The sequence below is a fragment of the Cnephaeus nilssonii genome (genome assembly GCF_951640355.1).
Source record: "Cnephaeus nilssonii genome assembly, chromosome: 14".
Lineage (NCBI taxonomy): Eukaryota > Metazoa > Chordata > Mammalia > Chiroptera > Vespertilionidae > Cnephaeus > Cnephaeus nilssonii.
In genome coordinates, this window is record NC_137085.1 from 46,788,824 (window position 1) to 46,814,657 (window position 25,834).

A 25,834-nucleotide genomic window follows, 5' to 3' on the forward strand; every position below is an offset into this window, starting at 1 on the left:
ACCATCTGAAATCTTCGGGTTTCAGTTTCCTATTCAAGAAATGGGAGATTAAAATGCTTCCTGGCAGGGTTTTTGTAAAAGCAACGTGGAGACAAGGATCAGCATCTAGCAACCAACCAGTCCAGTCAAGTTCCCTTTTCTGCCCTTCGAATACTTTCTTGACTGTTTTCTTAGTGTGCTCTTTGACCATTTTCTTCCAAATATTATGAAGGATTGGCATGGTTATTATTATGAAACATATCCTGATAGCTGCATAAACATGCAAGATGGATCATAATCCCATTTTGCTTCTCTGGGAAATTGGCTGCCTAGATGAAAGAAATAAGCCTGTTTGACAATCTTTCTTAGAAGGAAGTGATTCATCCTGAGCCCATGGAAAATTAATACTGGCCTATTTTTTAATGATTTGAGGAAGGGATGAGAATTTACTAACTGCATGGAAACAATAATGAGAATAAGAAGCAAATAGCACAAAAGAAAAAGAAAACAGTAAGTGATGGAAGTGCTGGGGTTTTTTGTTGTTTTTTAAGTCAAACAGGCAAATGACCAGGAAGAACTTTCCTTGTGTTGGAAGTGACAATGGATCTTTTTATGACAAAAGCTTTCTACTTTTTAAAATTTGGTCCCCCTAGCCTGGCTGGTGTGGCTCAGTTGGTTGAGCATCGTCCCATGCACCAGGAGGTAGTAGGTTCAATTTCCCACCAGGCACATGCCCAGGTTGCATCTCGATTTCCTGGTAGGGGGCGGGGGGTGCAGGTGGCAGCCAAGCAATGATTCTCTCTCATTATTGATGTTTCTATCTCTGTCTCCCTCTCTCCCTTCCTCTCTGAAATCAATAAAAATATATTTTAAAAATGAAAAAAAAAATTGGGCCCTTGTTTCAGTAGACATTTACATATGTGAAATTATTAGGTAAAAAAGTACAAGGATTTTGGTAAAAATGTATTCTTGCTTTCCAAAAACCCATCCTTCATTCTACAAAGTAAGAAACACATATACAAGCAAACAACAATATAACTAAAAGTCAGAAAAGGTGAAAAGAAAGAAAAATTAAAGAAAAAACACCCTGCATTTATCAAGTGTGTTTATGCTCCAGGCAAGCTAGGAATTACACGTTTAAATTATTTAATCCTCATGACAAATTTAATACCATTCTCACTTATTAGATGAGAACTGAAGTCCCGGTAAAGCTCAATAACTTTCCTGTATGGAGACCCTAAGACTTCGGGCCCTGCCCCCGTTAGCGGTCCTGAAAGAAGAGAAATCTTTCATTTCTGGCAGGACACAGGCGGGTGCATTTTCACAATGGCCTCCCCAAGACAGAAACCTCCTCCTGCCTCTCCTCAGGAGTCATTAGTGAATCCCAGAGCCCTCTATCCCTGCTTTCCAAGCTCCGCTGGCCCAGCAGCAGTGGCAATAAAGAGGCTTGGTCACCGTGTAACATGCTGGTGACTCACAGGAGAGGGGCCAGGTCCAGCTATGCCTCTTCCTCTTGCTGCAGACATGAAATCCAACCAAATTCTTCACAATAAAAGTGATGACGAAACCCAAAGAAGAGAAAATGCCAGGGGATCAGAAGGGGTCACGGAAACCACGGTAGAACCCAATTAAAAGTTAGTGTTTGCCAGCTTCACTTGTGACAGGTATCTTTGTGCACATTCCCCCTCATTTCCCGGAGGAAAGGCGAGGAGACAGCAACAGAGTGGAGAGCACAGCTCTAAGAAAGGAGCCCTTCACAGCATCAGATGCGAAGGACTTAGGAGTAAAGAGCAAACAATCCCCGGTCATGTAAACAAGGAAGACATGAGGAAATGGTGACTGTTACATTTTAGATATTTTTATTTATTAAAAAAAACACACATATGGCTGTCTCCCCACAGTTATGCAGAGAATCCTAAAAGGGAGTGGGGTTTTTTTGTTTTTCTTTATCCTTACCTGAGGATATTTTTTCCATTGATTTTTAGACAGAGTGTAAGGGAGTCAGGAGGAGGGAGGGAGGGAGGGAGGGGGAGAGAGAGAGAGTGAGAGAGCGAGCAAGAGAGAGAGAGAGAGAGAGAGAGAGAGAGAGAGAGAGAGAGAGAGAGGAGAGAGAGAGAGAGAAAGAGATGTTGATGTGAGAGAGACACATTGCACCCCAACTGAGGGCTGGGGATTGAACCTACAAACCAGGTATATGTCCTTGACTGGGAATCGGCACCCCACGACCCTTTGGTCCACAGGCTGATGCCCTAACCATTGAGCAACCATCCAGGGCAAAAAGGGAGTGTTTTAAAGTCACTTGTCTAGAGTCTGATCCTCCATTTATACAAGTCCAGAAACTCTACTGTGTCCACTTATTCAGCTACTCAGGTTCTCGAGGACTTCCATGCTCATTGGCTTAGAAGACCCTGAAACACAAACCAGAATGCCAAAGTGTGTGGCTTTCTTTTTCATTGAAAATATTTTTGTTTGTAATTTTTTAAAAAAAATGTATAATAGTAGACAAAATTTTCTATTAGTTATAACACTAATATTAATCCACTTAACAATTAGTCACTGCTGTGTAACAACCACACCAAAACTCAGAGAATTAAAACAATAAGCATTTGGTTTTGCTCACATGTCTAAGGCCAGTGGGCATTTCTGCTGATCTGGGCCACTGATCACTGATCACTGAGGTCATCTCTCCTGGGCTCATTCAGGCACTTGTGGTCAACTGGTGGCGGATCAAAGATGGCCTCACACACATGTCTAGTGCTGTCTGGCAATCAGCCAAAGTAATATGTTTCTCATCACCAAGCAAGTTGGCTTGAGTGTGTTCCCATGGTGGCTATGCAAGTTTCACAGAGAGAGAAAGGAGTATTCAAGACCTCTGGAGACCTAGGCTTAGACCTGGCATACCACCCATCACAGCTACCACATTCCACTTTCCAAAACAAGTCCCAAAGCCAGCCCAGATACAAGGGGTGAAGAAATCGTCCCCAGCTATTGATGGGATGAGTTGCAAAGTCACATACAGGATAGGAAAGGAAATAATTACAACTATTTTGACCTTGATCCTCCACAGCTCCCTCTCTCAGGCTCTTGGAAAGCATGTTAATAAATAGAAGTCACTTGGTAGATAAAGATCAAATATAACCGGGTAGTGCTCAGGGGTTATTTCAGCCAGACTTCAAAAGAACTTGATGAATACATGCTCCAAATCTAGAATGAACCAAAGCACCAGGTTGTCTCTTTCCCTCTCCTGCCTCAGCCACACCCTCACACCTCCAAAGGTCCATTTTCAGATCATCTCTCAGTGGATTTCTTTCTGCAGATGCCCGTCACTGAAGCCTTCCAGTATGCATTGCTTTTCGCTGGTTTCACTCTTATGGTGACACCTGTTTCCACATAACAGATTTACTATCTGTAGTCTCTACAATAATTACTATGTTTGGTTTTTAGTCAATAAAAATTTCATAGTTGCTAAAGTTGTTTCAGGAAAAGATAGAGAAAAACATTCCCTCTTTATCTCCCACCTCCTCCTCTGGGGGTGGGAGGCACTCCTGGAATCTGGAAGGGGAATCTTTTTTTTCTCTTCTTTCCTTAGCTATTGCTATAATGACCAGCAATTTCTGGCCCTGTGGTTCATAATCAAATGCCTGTGGGCCCCGGGGGTATTGTATACACAAGAACGTTTCCTGAACTACTCCGGAATGGAAGCCTAGTTATTTTGCAGAAATTCAAGGAGCTCCAGCCCCGTTAGACTAAGAAAGCATTTAGGTCTTCAGCATGGCTTTGGAATGAGCCTTTCTGTGGAAACTAGTTTTCTAGGTCGCTATTCCATTACACAGTGCCCTCCTTATGAAAGCCCAGGGGAGAAATTTCTCTCTGATCTCAGAATGGGAAATAGTTGGGCTGCCTCTTAGTAGTCAGAGCGGTTTTGCAGTGGCTGTTATTACAGATATTGTAGATCAGGTGTGTGAGGGCATCTCGTTCTTCTAGCAGTTTAGTGCCACATCTGAGACTTAGCTCCAGAAAATCTGCAGAACTTTCTGGTGTGAATTTTAGATATTAACCTCACACCTGACTTTGCCTTATCTTTCCTAATTCTATATACTCTCTGTTCTGCTTTCCTCATTCAATGTTTTTAATTTTATTTTGTCATATTTAAATTATTTAAGCAGACATAAATGCCTTTTAGAGCCTCAGAAAATAAATAAGAAAACAAATGCCATTTTCTGAAGAAAGCTATAGTTTAATTTTTTGAATACTTTAAAAAATTCTTCAATTTTATCTATTTTGATGAAACCCTTTCTTTTTTATTTCTAATAGTGTGACCTGAGTTGATCATACTTCTCAATGGTCCATTATCATCTTTGTTCTAAGAAGACCCATCTATTTTATTTCTTTTTCCCCCCTTGATCTCACACTGCTATTCCTCATCTACCCCAACTCAACTATTTAATGTGATTAAATGTATGTCCTTATGTTAGTATGTGTTCTTATAAAACATAAAGTCCTATATGCATAGATCTTAATGGCATGCAAGTGTTATTGTTATAAAGCTCAAGCTATTTCTTTTTTCATTCAGCACTGTGTTCTAAAGGCATATATGTTTTATTATGGGTACATCTAGCCTGTTACTTCTTTCTGCTGAATAGCATGAACTCAACACATTTTGCTGCTCCACTTTTCAAATTTCCTCCCACCCCCCTACCTACACGCACCACCACAAATATGCTATAAATTCAGTTATTATACACAGGGTGAACACTTCTGAGAATGAAAAGGGAGCTATTAAAAATTCTACCAGACAGCAGATGTACCTACAATTGTCAAAGGGAAGCTGAAGTGCCTTATCACCTTACTCACATAGGATCCTTGTAAACTCTGTGACCATTCCTTCTGGATGTGTATCCAGGAGTGGACTTGCTGGGTAAGGAAGTGTACACATAGATGTAATTTGCTATTCCCACCAGAGTCCTCTGCAAGGTTTCTATACCAGTTTACGTCCTCATCAATAGTACATGAGGGTTCCCGTGGTCCCCTATCTCTGTCAACACTTGGCATTATCCTAATTTTGCCAGTCTCGTACATGCAAAGTAATATCCCATTGAGCATCTCTTCATGTTCTGGTTAGTTTTTTGTACTATCCCTTTCTGTGAATTTCTACTCTGATATCTTTGCTCATTTTCCATTGAGGTATCAGTCTTATTGATCTGCAGAAGATGGAAATTTTTCTAAAATGAGTACACAATTCTCCGTGCTCTTAAACAGTGTATCACCAGCATCACTCTCCTTTCTTGGAGAACTAGGGTCACATGATGATGAGTATAAGTAACACTACTGGGGTTATAAGATGCTATGGAACCTAGAATTCAATGAGTACAAACCAACTGTTATAAACTGAACTGTGTCCCTCTAAAATTTACATGTTGAAGCCCTAACCCCCAGTACAAACATTTTTGGAGATGTGGCCTTTAAGAAGCTAATAAATTACATGAGGCCATAAGTGAGGGGACCTAATCCAATATGGCTTGTGTCCTTAGAGTCAGAGAGATACCAAGCAGGTGGCATGCATCCACAGAACAGGCCATGTGAGGACACGGCAAGAAGGCAGCCATTCGCACGCCAAAGAGAGAGGCCTCCGGAGAACCAAACCTGCCAACACCTTAATCTCAGACTTCCAGCCTCCAGAACTGAGAAAATAAATGTCTGTAATGTAAGCCACCCAGCCAGCGGTATTTTGTTATGGCAGCCCTAGCACACTACTACAGCAATCAACATATAGGAAACATCTTTACATTTAGTCATTTGCATCTTTCGCTTCAGATAAAATGAAACATGCCCAGCTGTATCATGTACTACATGCTGGCTGTCTTTCCAGAAAATTATTTACTGAGTCAGCATAAGCAGCCATATTCCAATTGGTTCCCTCAGGCCCTAGCAAATCTCTCTCTCTCTTGTTTTCCATTGCAGTTGTCAATGTCATCCATCTTAGCAGCATCTTCCAAAGCAGCACAAACAATAGATCCTGGGTATTGTCAGCCAACTCTTCCCTCTCTTTATAACTCACTTTGACTATTCAAGGGTTTTAGAGAGGATTCTCTCTCAATATTTAAGAGTTTTATTGGAATGGGTTTACTTGAAAACACAAATTCTTCCTCCTCTAGGATAAATAATACTTCTGAAGACACAATATTGGAACAAGGGTGGAGAAGCTTTGATTTCACATAACCCAGTCAAATTGGCAATGGTTACTGAGAGGACTGCATTGAGAAAGATTCGGAGCCTGAGTGTGAACTCAGTAGGTTAAAGTGCACAATGGCCAATGTTGCGGTGACGGGTGCAGGATGCCGTGCTTGCCATCTCTATCTGATTAGACTGTCCCTTGTTTTTAATGTTTGGCTCTGAAAAAAATTCCTGATATAGCATCCATCAACATGTTGTCTTGAATATTATGGGTCTGGAAGGTCAGTGTATTATTTACAAGATGAAGCAAACTGCTTCATGATATCACCTCTTAACTCCACTTTCTTTAGTTCGAGTCGGTGACAATGTCAGCCGTGAGCACTTTCCCGGTGCCCAGCACCGATAATGAGCACTTTGCATCTGTCAACTCATTTCAACAGAATTCCCATTTTAGTAATAAGGCCACTGAGGTCTGAGGTCTTGAGCACTTTTCCAAGTCTTGGAGGCAATAAGTGAGAATTCCAACCCAGAATTCTCATCAGTCTTAAATATTACATCATTTTGATGCCCACAAAAAAAATGGTAAACACTTTTTCAGGAATGAATGCTATATTTCAAAGTGAGCTAACAATAAAAAATATTCTTTATCCTTAGGTAAATTTATGGTACTGATAAATGACAAGAAAAAATGTGCAACTAATCAGAAAAAAACGTTGCTTATTAATCTATGAGTTTGGAATGTGTATTGTTTCATACCCTGTGTGGTTTTTATATAGATTATCTCACTTAGTCCTCAAAACCATCCTATGAAGTGATTATCCCCATCTTGTGGATGAGAAAATGAAGGCAGAAAAGTGAAATAACTCAGTCTCAAGCCACATAACTATAAATGATGGCGTTGGAATCCTAACCTAGGTAGTCTGATCCAGAAGCCAAGTCTTAAAACTATTTACTCTGCAGCAAAATTTGGAAAGTGTTACTTCAGGTGGGCCTCGAGGTTAGATACAGCTAAAAATCTTAGTCATTTAAACTGCTGACCTCTTAGGCACCTGGAAACATAAAAACTTGCTGTGTGACTGACACGTGGACTGCTTTACAAAATTAGTCAGTTGCATCATTTCTCAGAAACTTGTTCAGGATATAGACCGTGTTCAGAAATCAGATATTTCTTCCCCTGGAAAAGTCAGTGAATTCTTTTTTCACTTCATGATTTCCTTTTTTTTTTTTTTAATGCTCACCTGAGGATATTTTTTCCATTGCTTTTCAGAGAGAGTGGAAGGGAAGGAAGGATGGGGGGTGGGAGGGTGAGAGAGAGAGAAAGAGAGAGAAACATCAATGTGAGAGAGACACATCAATTGGTTGCTTCCTGCATGCTCCACAACTGGGGATAGGAGAGTGAATCCTCAACCCAGGTATGTGCCCTTGACCAGGAATCAAACCCAAAACCCTTTGGTGCATGGGATGATGCTCCAAAAATAGATTTAAAAAGCCCTGGCCAGTGCTGCTAAGCGAGGCTTTGCTTTGTAAGTGTTGTTTTACTTATTTTCCAACATGACATTCTCCTCTGATATCATCAAGTCATCTAGAGGAACATACACGTGGCTCAAACACCTGTGTTGTTCTTTAAAATCTTTTGCTTCTGCAGTTTATAATGGACCAAGGATACTGGGGGATAGCTGTGATTTTTCCACATGGAAAAAATGGACCCTGTGGGATGGTTTTGAAGATGGTGCTAATTATTTTGCTGCTTGTGTGTATATCATCTCAGCAACTCATATATTCCCAAACATTGTGATCAGTTCCTACAAATGTGTAGGCAGCTAATTACAGGTGAAATTATTTACAACACCTAACGGGACACCATGTTGCAGCATTCTACAGACATGAGCCTTTCTTACTGAATTGTTCTGTATCAGATTTCAAATCTGCAAGTCACCAAACCCTTTGAATTCCTGATGAATGTCTTGTAACTCTACAGAAATTAATAGGACGTGGCCCAACTTTTCACTGAAGGGTGCCCTCGCCCACCCCCCACAGCCTTCACTACCCCTACCTCTCATTGGAGAGCTGACTTCTGGTCCTACAGGGTGGTGCACTCCCTTAATCTTCAGATACCTAAAGACTACTGTTATTACAATGTGTGCTACTTATAACCTTCATGGGCCATGCTGCTTTCTGTATCTGCCACTCCCATTCATACACATATTGTCACTTTCTGTTGTGTCTGCTGTCTCCTTCCTCTGTTGCTTCACTCGTGCCCACTGGCTCTGGGCAGAGCAAAGCATCCATGCAGTGGTCTCAATGTGGCCCTGTAGTGTGGCTTCCATTCCACCCCCACTTTTGAGAGGAACCCCCTGAAATTACCTGGCAAAGCTGTGTATGTGTGCACACACCTGCACACGCGTGTGCATTTTTCTGAGGAGAGAACCATGGCCGACCCTATGGATTGTCTACCCCCAAACAATTTCCAGTTCTCCATCTCTTTGAATTCCTTTGCCATAGAGGCTGAACAGCGACAAATTTTCAATTTCCCAACTTCCCTTGTTTGACCAATGAGAAGGAAAACATCCTTTCTTGAATAAAAAGCAAAGCCTCACCAGGAGAAGATCCTTTGCCCTTCATTCTTTCCCATTATTCCTGCCTGGAATGTAGATATAAAGCACAGGTATACAGCAGCCATCTTGAAAACATGAGGCTACAGGCCTGAAATGAAGGCTTTATCTACAGTGGAGAGGAAGAAGGTTGGAAAGAAATTCAGTCTCTGAAGGTACCCTTGAGCCACCATCCCAGCTCTGGACTGCATACCTCTAGATATAGTTTTACATTTTATGAATGAAACACACACACACACACACACACACACACACTTTTAAAATGAAGAGGTAAAAATATACACAGAAATTGTAAAATTTTCTTCCTGCTCTCTGATAGATTGCCTTGCATATGACCTCTGGGCAAACCTCCTGTTTTGGAGATCTCTGCTAAATAACCAACAATTCACTATTAACCAGGCATCATTAAACAGCAGTGACAATGAAGGCAGGGGAAATACCCAGGGAAGTACACTATATGATAGGTTGATATTATAAGGTCATTTTTGTTTTATATATAAAACAAACAAACAAACAAAACCTGGAAGAGTATACATAGAATGCCAATGATGGTTGCTTTAAACGATGTGTTCATTGCTCTCTGCATCAACCATGTATTAATTTGCAATAAGAAAAAAAGAAAAAGAAAAAGAAATGTTATTTTAAATATCCCAGTAGTTCAAGAGAGGCCTGCCCCACCTTCCAAAATTTACTTCTTCCTCCAAGGTACCCTTGTTGTGGTATAACATGCACACACATGTGATGATAGGCAGGCAGGTGTGGTGGGGAGGACTTGAGGTGATGGCTCATTTCAGGTGGCCTCCAGCCTGCTCTGGGAGGGAGGTGGAGACTGGAGGGGGGGGAAATGAACTCCCTACAGGACATCACCCTCCTACCTACCAGTGCACTTTTCTCATGTCTTATTCCACTTATCTCAGAATTGACCTAATTCCCATCTCTGTCAAAGAATGATGGGCAGTTAGCCCTTAACTCCATCTAGTCCACTCCTGCCTTTTCAGAGATGGGGAAGAGCAAGCTCTGAAAAGCCAAGGGTACGTCCAAGGTCACACCAGCAGCAGAGGGTAGACCGGAACCCATTCATCATTAACAACCACCATTACTACCACTTGCCTGCCATACAGCATCCTTCCTGCTGGCTGGCTATTGCCCTGGGTGCCATCTATGCAGTCTCTTATCCTGATAAAAACTCTGCATGGTGGGTGTCCTTACCGCTATTTTAATGCTGAAGACACCAAGGCTCAGACAGGTTATATAATTTTCCAAGTCTACAAAGAAACAGAACCAAAACTTGAACCCAGCTCTGTCTATTTTCACCCCTCCAGGTGACTCAAGAAGGGTTTGTCTGATCGGTTGTGGACAAGCCTACAAAGCCATTTCCCGCAATTCCTTCCCTATTGGAGCCTCAGGAAATCCATTTCAATGCCAACTTCATCTCCCCTTTGGTGCAGGGAATGCTTCCTGAAAGAGCCTGCTCTCTCAGCAGCTGGTGATATTTGATTTGATTAACACCCTGGGACCTATCACCAGACTTGAAGATGATGCCTAATTAATTGCTTACGTTAAAGAGCTGGCACTTCCTGCATTTGGTTCACACTTCTAGCCGAAATCATGTTTTCACTTCAGCAATAATATTTATGTGATTAGCAAATAGTCAATTCATACTCTGATGTGGACCTGATCTGTGTGGGGGACCTCCCAAAGCAGATGTCCTTGGCAGGTGTAAAGAAATAGACTTTTTTTTTCACAGCAAGAGACATGAGAAAGATCTTCCACTTACATTTCAATGAAAAATCACACATCAACAAATATTCATTGAGCACTGACCTATTCTGTGTCAGTCATTACATTTCCAAGGCCTCGGGGGGGCTAAAAAGGAGTCACTTTAGACATAACTTCTTTTTTTTCTCCTAGGATCTAGATGCATAGATCAGAAAAAGACATTCTACATTAGACATCTTAAGTATCAATAAGCATTTGCTAAGGAAGCCCAAGATATTATCATACAAAAGGCAGGAATTTATGGCCTAGATGGAACTACAGTTAAGTGAGTTTGTGATGTTAAATGACTCCAGGATGTAAATGGAGGTCAAACTAAAAAGAGGTGATGTGCCACAAGGCAGCCCTATGCAATCTTTTTAATCAAGAACTTGAACAACGATACAGAAAAGCAAGATAATATCTTCTGTTAGCAGGAAGTTGGAATGGATAAGGTAAAATTTTGGATGACACAATTTAACCCAACTGAACAATGGGTTGAATTCTAACATCATGAGATTCAGTAAGAACAGATACCATCGAGCCACCAGAACCAGCACTGCACAGGGAAGATGTGGCTTTGAGGGAAAGACTTGAAGATTAGCAACCAGCCACAAGCTTAACATGAAGCAAAAAAGGTGTGATGTATGGCCCAAGTCACTAATGCATGTTTGACTACTGTAAAATACCAAGACCTGGCTGGTGAGAGCCTTGCTCTGATTCTTACTGCCCGCCCACCCTTAGATACTGCATTCAGTTCAGTTGAAAGTAGGCAGACCATATATGATATTGGTCAACCAGGACGCTTTCTAGAATGAAAGAGTTTTGGGTGATGATTAAGCCGGGAAAATAAGCATAAACGAAGACTCCTTGACAACCTGGGTTATATGTTCCTCAGTTATAAGGGATACAGATAAATTGGAGGTTATTCAGAAGATAGATTCAAGAATGGGAAGGCCAAAAAAACATAAATTTTGGTAAATTTTTGAAGAAAGAATTGTTTAGCCTGAGGAAGAGCAACATGAGGTTTGAAAAAAAGCTATTTTGAGTTATTGAAAGGGAAGCATACAGAAGTGGGATGGGACCTGTGGATCATGGGTCTTGAGGAATTCTACTAGGAGGCATCCAGTATAGAGAAAATGACTGCATCTTAGGGGAACTCAAGCCTGAGAATAGGGGAATGAATAGCCCTCCAACTAGGAGAGACTTTTTGAAAGCCTACCTGGGTCATGTGTCCACTTAGTTCTTAAAAAAAATTCTATTAAATTGGAATAATTCCTTCTTAATGAAAAAAAGCTGCTTTTAAAAAAAGTTATTATTGTTCTAATATATGGTAGTTCTTCCCTCTTTTTTTCAGAGAGAAGTTCCTTTGTGGAAGTTAGACACCACAGGTCTATGATTCCCTGAGTCCCGTATATGGTTTTATATATGCTTACAATTTTTTTATTAAACTTATTGTGGTGACATTGGTTAATAAGATTATATAGGTTTCAAACATACAATTCTATAATACACCATTTCGATATTGCATTGTGTGTTTACCACCCAAATCAAATATCCTTCTGTCATCCTGTGTTTGACCCCCTTTACCCTTTACTATTTCCCCCGCAACCCACCTTTCCCTCTGGTAACCACCATACTATTGTCTGTGTCTATGAGTTTTTGTTTGTCCATTTGTTGCTTTCAGGTTTATAGATAGCCCACATATGAGCAAAAGACAAAAACAAAAACTACATATGCTTTTTTTATGGGACTATTTATAGTTGAGAATTTTCTTTAATATTTTCCTTTGTAAAGACCAACACAAATACAATATCACACTAAATCTAAGACACCATCAGTGGTAAGATGCATTACTAATATCTACCATTAAGAGAGAGAAAAAATGCCGCCAATAAAACTATACCCCAAACTTCTCCTCATTTAAATTCCAACTCTCCTGGATCACTTTTCAACTCAGAATTGGCATGTTGTTCCTATTTTTTCCCCACAATATTTGTGCCTGTGTCAGCAAGAGCATTGAGGATGTAGTATTTCTTTCAAAAAGCATTCCACTATTTCTCCAAGCAGGAACGTTTGATCTGAAGGCTTCTATGTTGTTACTTTTTTGTTGTAACCAGCAAATGACAACAGTAGGTAAGTTTTTGGACAACAATTAGGATTTTTATTCTTTCTTCAAATAGCCCTTAAATGGTTTGCTTTAGGGACTGAAGTTGCCCGCTTATGCCACCATGAAGAATAACAACTGTGTTCTGCACGGACAATGACAAATGCATCCCACTTAGCTCCGGCCAACAGATGCCAGGGACGTTAAAATGTGAAATATGGATGTTTTAGAACTTATAAAATACAGTTACTCAATCTTCCTATCTGCCTCTTTGTCCTAGGTTATACCCTTTACTTGATTTCCCCTGCCTGCATTCCTAGCCGGCTGGGATAACCTTCACTAGTTGGCCTTCACTTTCACTGAGAGTCTCCACAAGTGTGTCCCTGGCTTGTCCTTGTTTCTATTTCACGCCCGATCTTGTCTACTTTAGAAGTATTCCTAATCTTCTCATTTCAGCTCGTTTCCTATTCTATGCCCACCAACTGGCAGAAAACAAAAAACAAAAATGAAAAGGTCAACCAAGATTTTGCATCTCAAAAGAAGACGTGCTCCCTCTCTCTGTTCTCATTAAGAAGAGCCACAGAGCTTTACTGTGCAGAGCGGTTCTGAGCTCTGGCTGTGAAGCAAAAGAATTCCTTGAGATTTTTTAAAATGTAGATTCGAAAGGGCTATCCCAAGACCCACGGACTCACACTCTCATTTGGGAGTACAACTGGGGGGAAGCAGGCACTTGCCTTTTTTAAGAGAGATCCACACGTTAATGTGGTATGTCATCTAGGTTATAAATCATTAAGAGCAGAAAGACATAAGGCATTTCCCAGGTCATGCAGGGACAACTCGATCGATATACACTAACACAAGTTTGAAATCAAGAGTGTGCAGCAGAAAACAATTCATATGGACGGACCACAGTTTTATTCATTCAAACCATAATGTTCACACCATCCTGTACTCAGGATGATTACACTAAGGGGTATGAAGCATGGTGAGAGCACAGGCAGGAAAAGAGGATGAGAGTTTCTTTTCCCAACCTTCCAACAACCCCAAATGTGCCTGGTCTGAGACCATGGGGAAGGCGATCTCAGGCAACCTCATCCTCCATTCTCCAGCCACCGCTTTCCAGGCGCATTGCAGACATGAGATGCTCTGGGCGTAATTCTGGTTCCCTGACTTAGAGATATGCTATAGCTTTGGAGTGGAAGGTTGTATTAATGAGGACCTATGCTCAGAAAATAGACAAGTCCTTGCATCAAAGGTCTTGGAGTGGTTTTTAACGGCTATTAGAGAGCCCTGACATTCTCTCTTAATCACCTCCATTTTTAGCAAAGGTTCTTCTAAATTTTAGATAAGCATTAAGATCTCCCATCTTTTCTGGGTGCTAGTAGATAATTGATGATTCTACTGTTAGCTCTGGCCTTTTCATTGTGCCAGGAATTTAGAATGAAGTTTCCACACCAAAGCCCAGGCCATCTTTTACTCACCTCCTGGATCCAGGAACCTCTTGCTCATAATCAGGGAAGAGTCTGAGACTCGTTGTCTCCAGCAAATTTCTTTTCCTTCCAGGCCCAAAGCAGAGGCTGGAAGCAAGAACACCAGAAGCACAAATCATTGCAGATCGGTGCTGATGGTGCATTAAATACTGATGCCGTGCTTTTTTCTTGCCACCCTGTATTGAGCACACACTATGCGCCAGGCCCTTTATCTCCATTCTCATTTAATTCTCACCACAACCTAGGAAGTAGGCTTCATTGTCCATCCTGTTTTACAGAGTGAGAACCGGATCCAGGTTAAGCAACAACAATCCCAAGGCCATACAACAGATAAAGGAAGGATCTGTCTCAGGTTTCATGAGAATTTTAAATTCAATTTCATTCCATGACTAGGTATGGAGGCTTTATTACATACCAGGCACCGAAATACCTGCCAGCCTAGGGGGTATAAATCCATGGTAGGTGCTGGGAGGACACAAGATGAATACTTCCGGGGTTCACACCCAGGGGCTGACACTAACTCAACTGGCAATACAAGGCTGATAATGGGCTTTGGTAATGGGCTATAAGGAATGTGTGAATTGATAAAGGCACATGAGGATGGAGAAAATAAAAATAACTGAGAGGTCTGGAAAGATGCCTGGGAATAGGTGAAATCTGAATTATGCCTTGGAAAACAGAGAAGTCATGAAAAGGTCTGAACTTGTTTTACTCAAAACACTTCTGATCCCAAAGGTGTGGTGTTCCTCCCACCCGCCCCCTCCTCCCCCCTGCCCTCTACCAATTCTCTGACATCAGCTGAGTGTCCTACAACTCAGTTTAATTTTGGAACTCCACCTGGAGGTGGAGTCAGATCCCACAAGTTAAGGGCTCCATTCTACAAGACTGCCCCCACTTCGGGTGCCAGTTGAAAGTTGTGGATCCTTTGTTACTGCTCTGGTGGCACTTTCTGGGCACAGAGGACTCGTACTAACATCCTCGCACTGTGCTGGGAACTCTCCCCGCCCTGAGGTTGGCTCAGATTCTCTGTACCTTAGACACCACTCAGCCACTTCCGTTCCAGGGCTTTGTAGCCTGCTTGGACAGAAGGGGGAAGTGATGACAACCCAAGCCAGCCGGGGTTTCTGTATCCATCACCTTTCCCTCTGGGGAGCAGGGCACAGAGCCTCTTTCTTAGAGCAGAGAGAGGCCACCAGGTTCTAAAAATGAGTCCCGCTGCTTTCCCTCTACCCCTCACCTTCCCTTTGCTCCTCCTCAACCCCCCACTAACAACTAAGAGCTCTTTCGTCCCCCAGATCATGCCCTCTCTCCACTCCCCGCCAGCACTTCTGGAAAACTTCATGTTCTAACAGAGGCTAGAAGCCTTCTTCAATTCTCCTTATAGTTTCTATGCCAAATGCCTAGAGGGTCTTGACTTTTGATGATCAAAAGCCCATTTTTCCTGTTCTCTGGTGAAACTCATTTTCCCCAGACACAACAAAAGATGCCTGAATGGGGTTGGCGGGAGAGGCAGAGCAACAGGAGCTGCCAGAGTGGGAAAATCAGCTAATGTATTAAAAACATCCTTCTGCCAGTGTTCTCACCACCCCTTTAAATTTGGTTCCTCCCTTGAGCAAAAAAGGAAAAGTTCACTTCGCATCCTCCTTCATATTAAGAACTCTTTTCTGTTCTTGTGTCTCAGAAGAATTTCAGTTTCAGGTGACCTGCTCTAGACTGGGCTGGAGGTTAAATTCCAAGGTGACCCTAATACCTACAGATGATGAATCTCACATCTTGAAAGCTGCCTCAGTCAGAACTAACTGCTGACTCTTGGAGATTTTCTCAAGAAATTCAGTAAATAGACCCTGGCCAGTATGGCTCAGTTGGTTGGACTGTTGTCCTGTGCATCCGAAGGGTTGTCGGTTTGATTCTTGGTCAGGGCACATAGCTAGATTGTGGGTTTGATCCCCTGTCAGGATGTGTACGAGAGGCAACTGATCAATGTTTCTCTCTCACATCAATGTCTCTCTCTCTCTCTCTTTCCTTCTCCTCCTCCTCTCTCGAGTCAAATCAATAAAAACTTAACCTTGGGTTAGAATTTAAAAAAAAACACAACTCAGCAGACAGTATCCCAAGTGGCTAATCACCAAAGTGTGCAATAGTGTAGAAATATAACAGGTATATTTCTAACATATTACCGTTATTGGTATGGCTGGTGTGCCTACTGTGCAGCCTTTGGAAATTTTTAACACAAGATCCTTATATTGAGGCTGTGTCTTTCATGAGCTTCACATGCCAGTAATCACCACTGGGAATTAAATATTTCTCATATGGCTACCTGTCCATGCCCAGCTGTGTCTTACCCTGTTCGTTCATTGAAACTTCTATTCCTTCTCGCCACCCCCCGCCTGTGACATGCCTTTGGTTAGATGTGGGGTCCTTTCTTTAGTTTCAGTCACTCTCTCTGTTTCATAGGACAATCTTCTGCATAAACGACAGGCCCTGAAATAGAAATAACTTTCAGTTAAAAAAACACCATCAAAGCAAAAAATGCAGATGTTTGAGCAAAATAACTTGATTCTTTTCTCCACCAATTGCCCACTCCAAATGAGGACTTAGGCAGTGTCAGTTCTAAAACACAGCTGTGTATTATAAGAACTCCTCAGTGCAAGTCGATAGATCCCCGTAGGGCCTGCGTCCCAGCAGAAACCCATGCAGGTAAGGGTCAGAGAAGTCTCTCCTCATTAAGCAGAAGGAAATTTTTCTTGTTACAAATTAAAATCCTCCCCTGTGGCTGTGAATTTATCAGCAAACCTGCTCCCACTGGTCACTTTATAAATGATGATTGGGAAGAATCAATCATTTCCTTCGGCTACAAAGGCAGCTCAAATTGGTTCAAAATGGCAGACCTCCTGCTAGAATGAACCTTCCCTGAACCAACGATAATATTTCGAGGGAAAAAAGTGGAGGAGGGTAGTTGGCTGGGGTGGAGCCACATTTCCAGGATCTGATGGAACATATTCAGCAGCATGTGGCTTTACCACCTACATATATTCTTACACACGCCCAGAAGGGAGGATAGCCTCAAATGTTCTAGTTCAAAATGTACTAGACTTATGGAGTCAATCACTTTATAAGGTATATAAATGTCTAGTCACTATGTTGTACACTTGAAATTAACATACTATTGTCAACTGTAATTTTAAACAGTTTTTGTTCATTTTAAACATTTATTTTTTATTTTTTATTAAAGATTTTTATTTTTTATTTTTAGAGGAAGGAAGAGGAAGAGAGGGAGAGAAAGATTAATTGGCTGCATCCTCATGCCTCCTACTGGGGATCAAGCCTGAAACCCAGGCATGTGCCCCGACCAGAAATTGAACTGGCAACCCTTTGGTGCATGGGATGATGCCCAACCAACCGAACCACACCAGCCAGGGTGGTCTTTGTTCATTTTTAACACACCAAAAAAGTTGAACATTATTTAATAAGATTTTATTATTTAGTGAAAAATAGTACAAACACACAAAATCATTCAGAGAGTATGTATGTGCCTGACACCATACTCCCTCTGTTCCTCCTTCCCATCAGTGATGGAGGAAACTTCCTTTTATTTTAAGAATGCACATTTAGGTCATATGGCAAATAAATGATAATATGATATAAATAATCAATTGATTGGGTTTTGCAATTCTGAAAACAATAAATAGCTCAAGCAGTGATCATTTTAAACAAGATCTAGGAATATATTGATCTCATTTGGTGTTTTATCTATCACTTCCATTGCTCTCTTTGTTCTGGGCAAAATGCACAGGCAGTTTCTCTCCCAATAGCCTCCTCCCAAAATAAAGCACCTGCTTACAAACCATATCCCTCACCTAACCAGACACCTTCTGCAAAGTACATACAGTCTTTTAAACTCATGTTAAACATTTTTCAGTTCCTCTGGAGACTTCAATAAAACAAGGAGCATTCATACTCCTCACCCAGGCTGCCTGACTTAAAGTAGTGTGAGGCAAAAATCATCCGCATGTAGAGTTAAACAATAAAATTTTCCAAGTATACACATGCTGTGAGAATCAATAACCTCTTCTCAAACCAGCAAATTGGTTTCAAGTATTCGGTTCACTGGTTACATCCAGCAGCCTGAATAAGAGGCCCCCTCCTGGGTGAAAGGGACGGGGGTAATGAATTCTTGAAAAATGTGTTCTCATCAGAATTCCTGTGCTTCTTACAGAATGGATGATGGTGTTTGTAAAGCTCTTTGGAAAGAACCCTGGGTTTAATTTCAGTCAATCCTCTTTGTGGGAATTTTAACAAAAATGCTTCTGCGGAGCATTCTGAACTATCTCATTTCAGGAGAACAAGTCATCGCAATTGTTTAGAGAAACGGATATTTTCTGGGTTTTAAACGGACTTTGTAGCCAGATTCTTCTTTTTTTAAATAAAACTGATACTCTCTAGGAAGGGTTAGCTGAAGTCACTGGCCCTTCTACCAACTATGGGCTCTGGGAACACTTGTCAGAAAATCTGGTCACTGTAATCGCAGGATATGCATGTCCCTCGCTGTCAGGCCAGTAGCCTGTGTTGTCTTTCCCTCCCTTCCTGCCTTCGCATTCCCTGAGCGCCATCCACCCTTCTCTCCAGGGACCAATGCCTATTGTCACCTCTACAAGCCGACGTCACTCCCCTGCTCTCAGAAGGCTTCTGTACCAATCCTTCCGACTGTGGAACCTCCTTTCCTTTCTTCTTCTTGGGATGGGACATTTACGCAGAAACTCTAGCCCAAAATCCAGTCTCATTGGAAGAAAAGGCTTCCTCCCGCAGGGTGACTTGTGTCTTCTGCTTCAGTGCACACAGTTTCAAAAGGGACATACACCAACGGGAAGGGAAAGGAGCCTGCTCTCGCCAGTCATATCAACTGGCTTCTGAGCAACTTGTTCCTCTCGTGGTCCCCAAGGCTCCCCGCCATTCCCCCTGCCCAGGCCCCTGCTCACCACGGGAATGGCAGACTGAGGACTCGCCTCTCAGAGCATCTCCCTTCACAGAGCTCTGAGGTTGCTCGTCATCGGAGGCCTCTTTCCTGCCGTATCCCCAGAGTCCCTCTCAAAGCTCCCGGTAGATTTCAGGGCTCAGGATTACTGCTTTAGAGACACCGTGGGTTAAACAGGCATTGGTGGGCTGGCTTAGGAGTCCCACTCCCATGAATTCTATTTTCTCTCCTGACAACCTGATATCCCATACTTGTAAAAAGAATTTTAGCATCATTAATAACATTGTTCATAAATAGCCTAGTATCCAAGAGAAACTGTGAGTTAAACACAGCTACATTTTATAAACCCAACTTTGAAAAAGGGTGTGAAAGTTGGAGGCTGATATTTTGGGGGGGGTTGGTTGGTTTGCTTTCTTTTTATTTCTTCTACCTTTCCACATATTTATTCATTCAGCAAACATTTCTTAATCTCCAGTTAGGTATCCTGTTAGGGGCTAGGACTAGGTCAGAGACCCCCTGCCCTTGTGGAGCTCACAGTCTAGTAGAATACACAGATGAACAAATAAGGAAGAAAACGAAGAACAAAACCGCTATGACGCCGAATGGTAGAAAAGATGGGTACACGGTATTCCGCTAGGAGTCACGATGTAGTCAGGGAAGCTAAGGAAAGCTGGGGGAACGTGGCAGAAAAGATGGTTGCAGGAGAGACAATGACATAGGCAAAGGCTCACAGTGGAGGGAACCTGACAAGGCAAGGACAGAAAGGAGGCCCGTGGCCGGGGCCCAGGCAGGTGGGGGTGGGGTTCCGATGAGGCTGGACAGCTGGACAACGCTGTACCGTATAAGGCTGCAGGGAGAAAATCAAAAGGAAGTCTAACCTGGAAGGGGTGACAGGATCAACTGGGCTTTTTTAGCACTTTAGTCACAGTGGGGAGAAACACTGGTGGCAAGAGTGGCTGTCAGGCCTGGCCAGTGTGGCTCAGTGGTTGAATGTCAATGCATGAACCAGGAAGTCATAGTTCGATGACCAGTAAAATGAAATTCTAATTTAATATGCACAAAATGAAATTCAATACCATTTTACATGCAGGCTTGATCCCCAGTGGGGGGCATGCAGGAGGCAGCTGATCAATGAATGATTCTTTTTCATCATTGGTGTTTCTATCTCTCTCTCTCTCTCCCTCTCCCTCTGAAATAAAAAACAAACAAACATTTTTTTTAAAAAAAGAGTGGCTGTTAGTAGTCCACTTACAGAGGTCACTGTGGGAGGCCCCATGAGAAACACTGGCCACTTAGAGTGGATGGAGACAGACTCAAGGGATTGTCAGGTGGGAAAATAGGCAGGCTTTAGCAATGGGTTGGATATAAGGGCCAAGGTTTGGGAAGCATGGAGGAATGACTCTTAGGTTCCTGTTTTAACTATTTGGTCCTTTGCTTTATCATTGACTATTGTCTGTGGTTCCCAGGCACTTATTATTTTTCTCTCTTCATGTTCCTGCTTCATCCTGAAGGAAAAACTACATATCACTTCAAAACTAACGATGCAAAGAGCCCCTCCGCATTATTTCAGCAATCTCCCCAAATCTACTTTTAATATATAATACTCCCAAGTGATTTCGGTTTATAATTTTTAGTATAATTTATTTTATTGAAATGAGAAACCTGGTATTTTGACATAGTGGTAAAAGATTTTTAGTTACAAATATTTAAAGCCAACCTAAACCAACTTTAACATAAAAGAGATTTCATTATAAGAACATAAGAGTGTCTCATAGAATGAAATGCCGAAATGCCACCAAGACTTAGAAATGGGCTAGAATCCCTTCAGGGAGTTCTCTCCATACTCTGCCTGTTCTTCTCTGTAAAATGGCTTCAATCTTTTATCTTGGAAATGGAGCTTTTTTCAATCTGCACTCCACAAGACAGCTCTGTAACGGCTCCTGTGTTTATCTGTTCTGGGTTTAGCCACAAAGACCGACCCTCAGTCCCTCAGGGTCTCAATTCCAGACCTCAAGGATGGGAACGTGGCCCTGCTCTGGTCAGGTATTTGACCCTGGGGTGGGTGTGAGAGTTCAGGGAAGAAACAGCCAGCAGCAATTCCGAGTTCCCAGAGAAGGGAGAATTGTTATGATTTTGGCAGACACCCCATGTGGAGAAGGAGGGAAACAATAGCTCTTTTGCTTCAATAAACATGTGCTAAGCACTAGCCATGTTCCAGGGCCCGGCTAGGCTTGTAGATATAAAAATAAATGCAGCCAATTCTGCCTTCAAAGAGTATAACACCCAGTACTGCCTGGGAACACCTCTATATGTGCTCACTTACCTATAGCGCATACCTAAAAACTCACGGCACAGAACCAACATGTGAGATATTCATACTGTGCAGTCAACATTTAGCTCTCCTCTTGGACCATGCCAAACACTGGCAGACAAAAGGGCAAAGGTCCAAAGTTTTATTCGCAGTCATTGTCACATGCTAACAAATAAGCAGGACGAAATATATAATGCAGATGACTGGTACTTCTATCTACTGTCCTTCATCCATCTTCAAGGTGAAAAGGTTATCTGTCTATAGATAACTAGAAAACAATACTAGTTGCAGACTATAACACGTCAATCAAGTGGCGATGTGGGCCCAGACCACAAGAGTAGCCGCACAACAGATTCTGAGTGAAAGCCCTGGATTCTGGTCACACTAGTTGTGTGACCTTAGGAAGTCATGGGCCTCCGAGCCTCACCTGTAAAGTGAGGGGAAGTAGTCATTAAAAGAAATAAAGAATATGAAGGTATAAAGTAAAGCACTGAGAAGACAGTCCACACTGAAGTGTCGGTTATGAGCAAAAGTAAGGACCCAGGGACCCCTAAGAACTGCTGAGAGGTTGGGAGGCTGAGCTGACTAGAGGAGAGGGTGTGGTCAGAGATAAGGCTGAAAACTCAGACAGGAGCCTGCTGCTGAGGACTTAGAAGGAACAAAAGGACTAGATAAAAACAGGTCAGGCAGTAAAGACTCCTCCCAGACCAGGGGTCCTCAAACTTTTTAAACGGGGCCAGTTCACTCACTGTCCCTCAGACCGTTGGAGGGCCGGACTATAGTTTTAAAAAAACTATGAACAAATTCCTATGCACACTGCACATATCTTATTTTGAAGTAAAAAAAAAAACAAAAAACGGCAAAAACACCCGCATGTGGCCCGCGGGCCGTAGTTTGAGGACGCCTGTCCCAGACCTACAGCTTGATTACCAGATGGATAACCTATAAGCTATAACCTTCCAATTTCCCCCAAAGTGTGACACACCTCTCTTTGCAGATTTAGCTGTGCTTAATCTTTCCTTTTCAAACAAAGTGGAAGAAAGCTATCTAGTTCTTAGAAACTTTTTCACCTGCAGAAAGAAAAGATAGTATTATTTCCTTCCACTGCCTTATCTAGCACAATTTCCCTTCCATCCTATGCCTCTCAAACCTTTCTTTTATATTTCCTTTTTATGATAAGTTTAAAGACAGGATAGCTGCCTCTCTAGAAAGCTTTCATCTTCTCTTCAATTTCTCGTATATTTTTTTCCCTCTACCAGATTTTATTTTTGCATTTTCAGATTTCACTAAATCTCCATTCATTTGCATGAGGATTGCTATCTATTTAAAATGGCATAGGCATTTTTAGCCTTATATAAGCTATAGGCATGCTAAATGGATAGTATTATATTTGAGTTTCCCATTGCTGTCTCAGTATGACCCAAAAGGCAGAACAGGTGCTATTAAGCTACTTTTAATTTAATAAGAAATTAAAAACTTATGGGGAAAAAAACCACTTTTTACTTTCAGAAGTTATTCCTTTTATTTCAGACAAGCATTTTTAATGGTGGTAACATTGAACCAAGAGGGTAAAAACTAGTTCTTATGGGGCAAAAAAGTCTTAGATAGCACCATGGTTTATGACTTTCCAAACCTAACCCTATCTGACTACATAAGTTGATATCTGGCATACCTATGGTGTTAAAATTTCATGGTGGGAAGAATTACTTAAGAAAAAAAATGTCTAAAAAGGCATTTTAGTGGGGAAATCATAAAATAAAAATGGTTGAGGAAAACAATTTAGAACTAACCTATACTTACACAGCACATTAATTTATACAAGAGTTAAATACAGTCTTTCGTTTGATCTCCACAAAAACCAGGTGAATTGGGTACAATTAACCTCTTTTCCAGACATGCAAATTGATGATCAGAGAGGTTCCTTTCTAACTGTGTGACTTTAGTGGCAAATGCTCCCTGTCCATCCATGACAGTCCAGCATAGCCATTCCTTTATAGCAGGGTTTCTCACCCTCAGCACCACTGACATTTAGGGCAGGGTAATTCTGTTGTGGGGGGCTGTTCTCTGCATTGTGGGATGTTGAGCAGCATTCCTGACCACTACCCAGCAGTGCTTCTCCCCAGTTGAGAAACCAAAACTGTCTCTAGACATTGCCAAATGTCCCTGGGGAACGGGGTGGGGAGGTCACTCCTGGTTGAGAATCACTGATTTAAAGCCTACCTCTACTGTTTTTAAAGTCATATATAGTGTCATGATAGCTAACAGTTACTGAGCATTTACTATCTACCAGGCACTTTCTATGTACCGACTCATTTAAACCTCTCAACAACCCTATGGGGTTAATTCTAGCCTCATGTCCACTTTACAAATAAGGAAGAATAGTTCGGAAGGATTGCAGTGAATAAACTGGAAAGCTGGAGATATAGATGCTGATGCATTTATATCACAAAGAAGGGCTTGGACTATTGACCCAAATATAACCATTTGGTCCATACAAAATAATTTACATCATGATTATGTCTAGTATGCTGACTTTGCATTTAAACCCACATCTGAGCACTGAACCACCATGCTCTACTTACTGTCTGTCTCAGAACCAAAATGCCCTCAGCTATTCTCCTAAATTCTATATTACTTCCCCTGTGTAATCCCATTTTACATACAGATGCCAGTTTTTTGTAGCTTTTTAATCTATTGATTCATTTACTTTTAATATGCACAAAATGAAATTCTAGTAAAAAGATGTCCAATATAAGATAAATGAATTTTTAAAATTATAACTATACTAGAGGCCTGGTGCATGAATTCGTGCACTGGTGGGGTCCAGCCAGCCCCCCCAATGGGGGCTAATTGGGCCAGCTGGGGTGAAGGGCCTTGGGCCATTTGCAGTCCGGCCCCACCTGTGATCAGGGTGGGGGGGCCGCTCAGGGGTGGGGCTGGCCAGTGGGAGGGGCCGTGGCGTTCCAGTCTTTCCGCCGTTTGGTTGATTTGCATATTGCCCATTTATTATATAGGATGCTTGGTATTATCCCATTGTTATAAAAGGTTATGTATATTGTAGTCATATTCACACGCACACAACCACACACACACACACACACACACACACAAACTGGAAATGCAGAATAATCTTAACAGGATTTATCTATGGAAAGTAAGATAATGAACATTTCTAATATTTGTCTTTTTGCTTTCCTATATTTTCAACCTTTTCTACAATAAGTTTCTTTAAAAATTGCCCAAATAATGATTTTTTTTAAAAAGATGATTTGATCAGTTAGCTGAAAATAAGATAGTGTTTAAGAATTAGGGGTCGGGGGGAGCATTATGTCACACAAAGTCCCTAAATTCAAATTGCTTACACACTAACAGATGAGAAATAGCAATGGGTCTCAAAACTCTAATTCCCCAGTAAGACTGAATAATAACCATTTCCAATTTTTTCAAGGATAATTAAATTTAGAGAAATGCGAAAGTTCTTGATTTTACATTCTCCTTAAATCTTGGATACCTGCCTCTGCTTGTAAGATAAAAAAAATAGACAAAATATGAACAAATGAATATCAAATAAATATTTGGGGCAAAATTTAGATACATGAGTAGATTAGAGTACTTTAAAATATTTTGTGAGCTTTTTCCATTTGACTACCACATTTTCTCCTAATAATAGATTTTAGTGGCTATGCTTATGGTATAGATTAAAATTGCCATGATCTGAAGAGGGAGGATTTATTTGTGTCCTCCTCCTACATGAAATGGCTGATCAGAAAGAAAAAAAAATTGTGAGCTAGGCAGTCACGCAATCATCACTTCCTGTTTGGATGACAGAGTGAAACATGAGTACTGCATGACTTCCATACAATCTGACATTTGAATAAAGTTGAACCAGATTGAGTTTCTGGGTGGGCCCTGACTCTTCTTCTTCTTTTAAAAAAATATATTTTATTGATTTTTTTACAGAGAGGAAGGGACAGGGCTGGAAAGTTAGAAACATTGATGAGAGAGAAACATCAATCAGCTGCCTCCTGCACACCCCCCGCCCCCCCCCCCCCCCCCCCACTGGGGATGTGCCCGCAACCAAGGTACATGCCCTTGACCGGAATCGAACCTGGGACCCTTCAGTCCGCAGGCAGACGCTCTATCCACTGAGCCAAACCAGTTAGGGCCTGACTCTTCTTTACAGGCTCCCTAACCTGGCATGTTGTGGGGAGCCCATGATGTTATCAATGGGCTTAATGATTAATGTGTGAATACAATAAAAAGTGTTAAGTACTGTAAGAAGAACAAGAAAATTATTCAGGAAAATTCAGAGGAGAGACACCAGGCTGAGATGGTGAATCAGACTGGCTAGTTGTTCATCCATTTCCCCTTTTCTCCTGGGCACACAAACTGAAACCTTGCATGTAGGGGTGGTAATAGGATTGATTTACAGCC

The 25,834-nt window shown here is 41.6% G+C and overlaps 1 protein-coding gene across 1 annotated transcript in view; it reads right to left on the bottom strand.

Annotated features, from left to right (window-relative positions):
• The window catches only part of LOC307111171 (uncharacterized protein), a gene marked incomplete at its 5' end in the record, with an annotated part of 81,971 nt that extends 63,108 nt beyond the window's left edge, over nucleotides 1-18,863 (bottom strand). The window contains 3 exons of the mRNA XM_079790839.1: nucleotides 14,109-14,204; nucleotides 16,460-16,515; nucleotides 18,810-18,863. Of these exons, the coding sequence (XP_079646965.1) occupies nucleotides 14,109-14,204; nucleotides 16,460-16,515; nucleotides 18,810-18,863 (206 nt within the window). The remainder of the gene's footprint in view (nucleotides 1-14,108; nucleotides 14,205-16,459; nucleotides 16,516-18,809) is intronic.
• Between the last annotated feature and the right edge of the window lie 6,971 nt (nucleotides 18,864-25,834).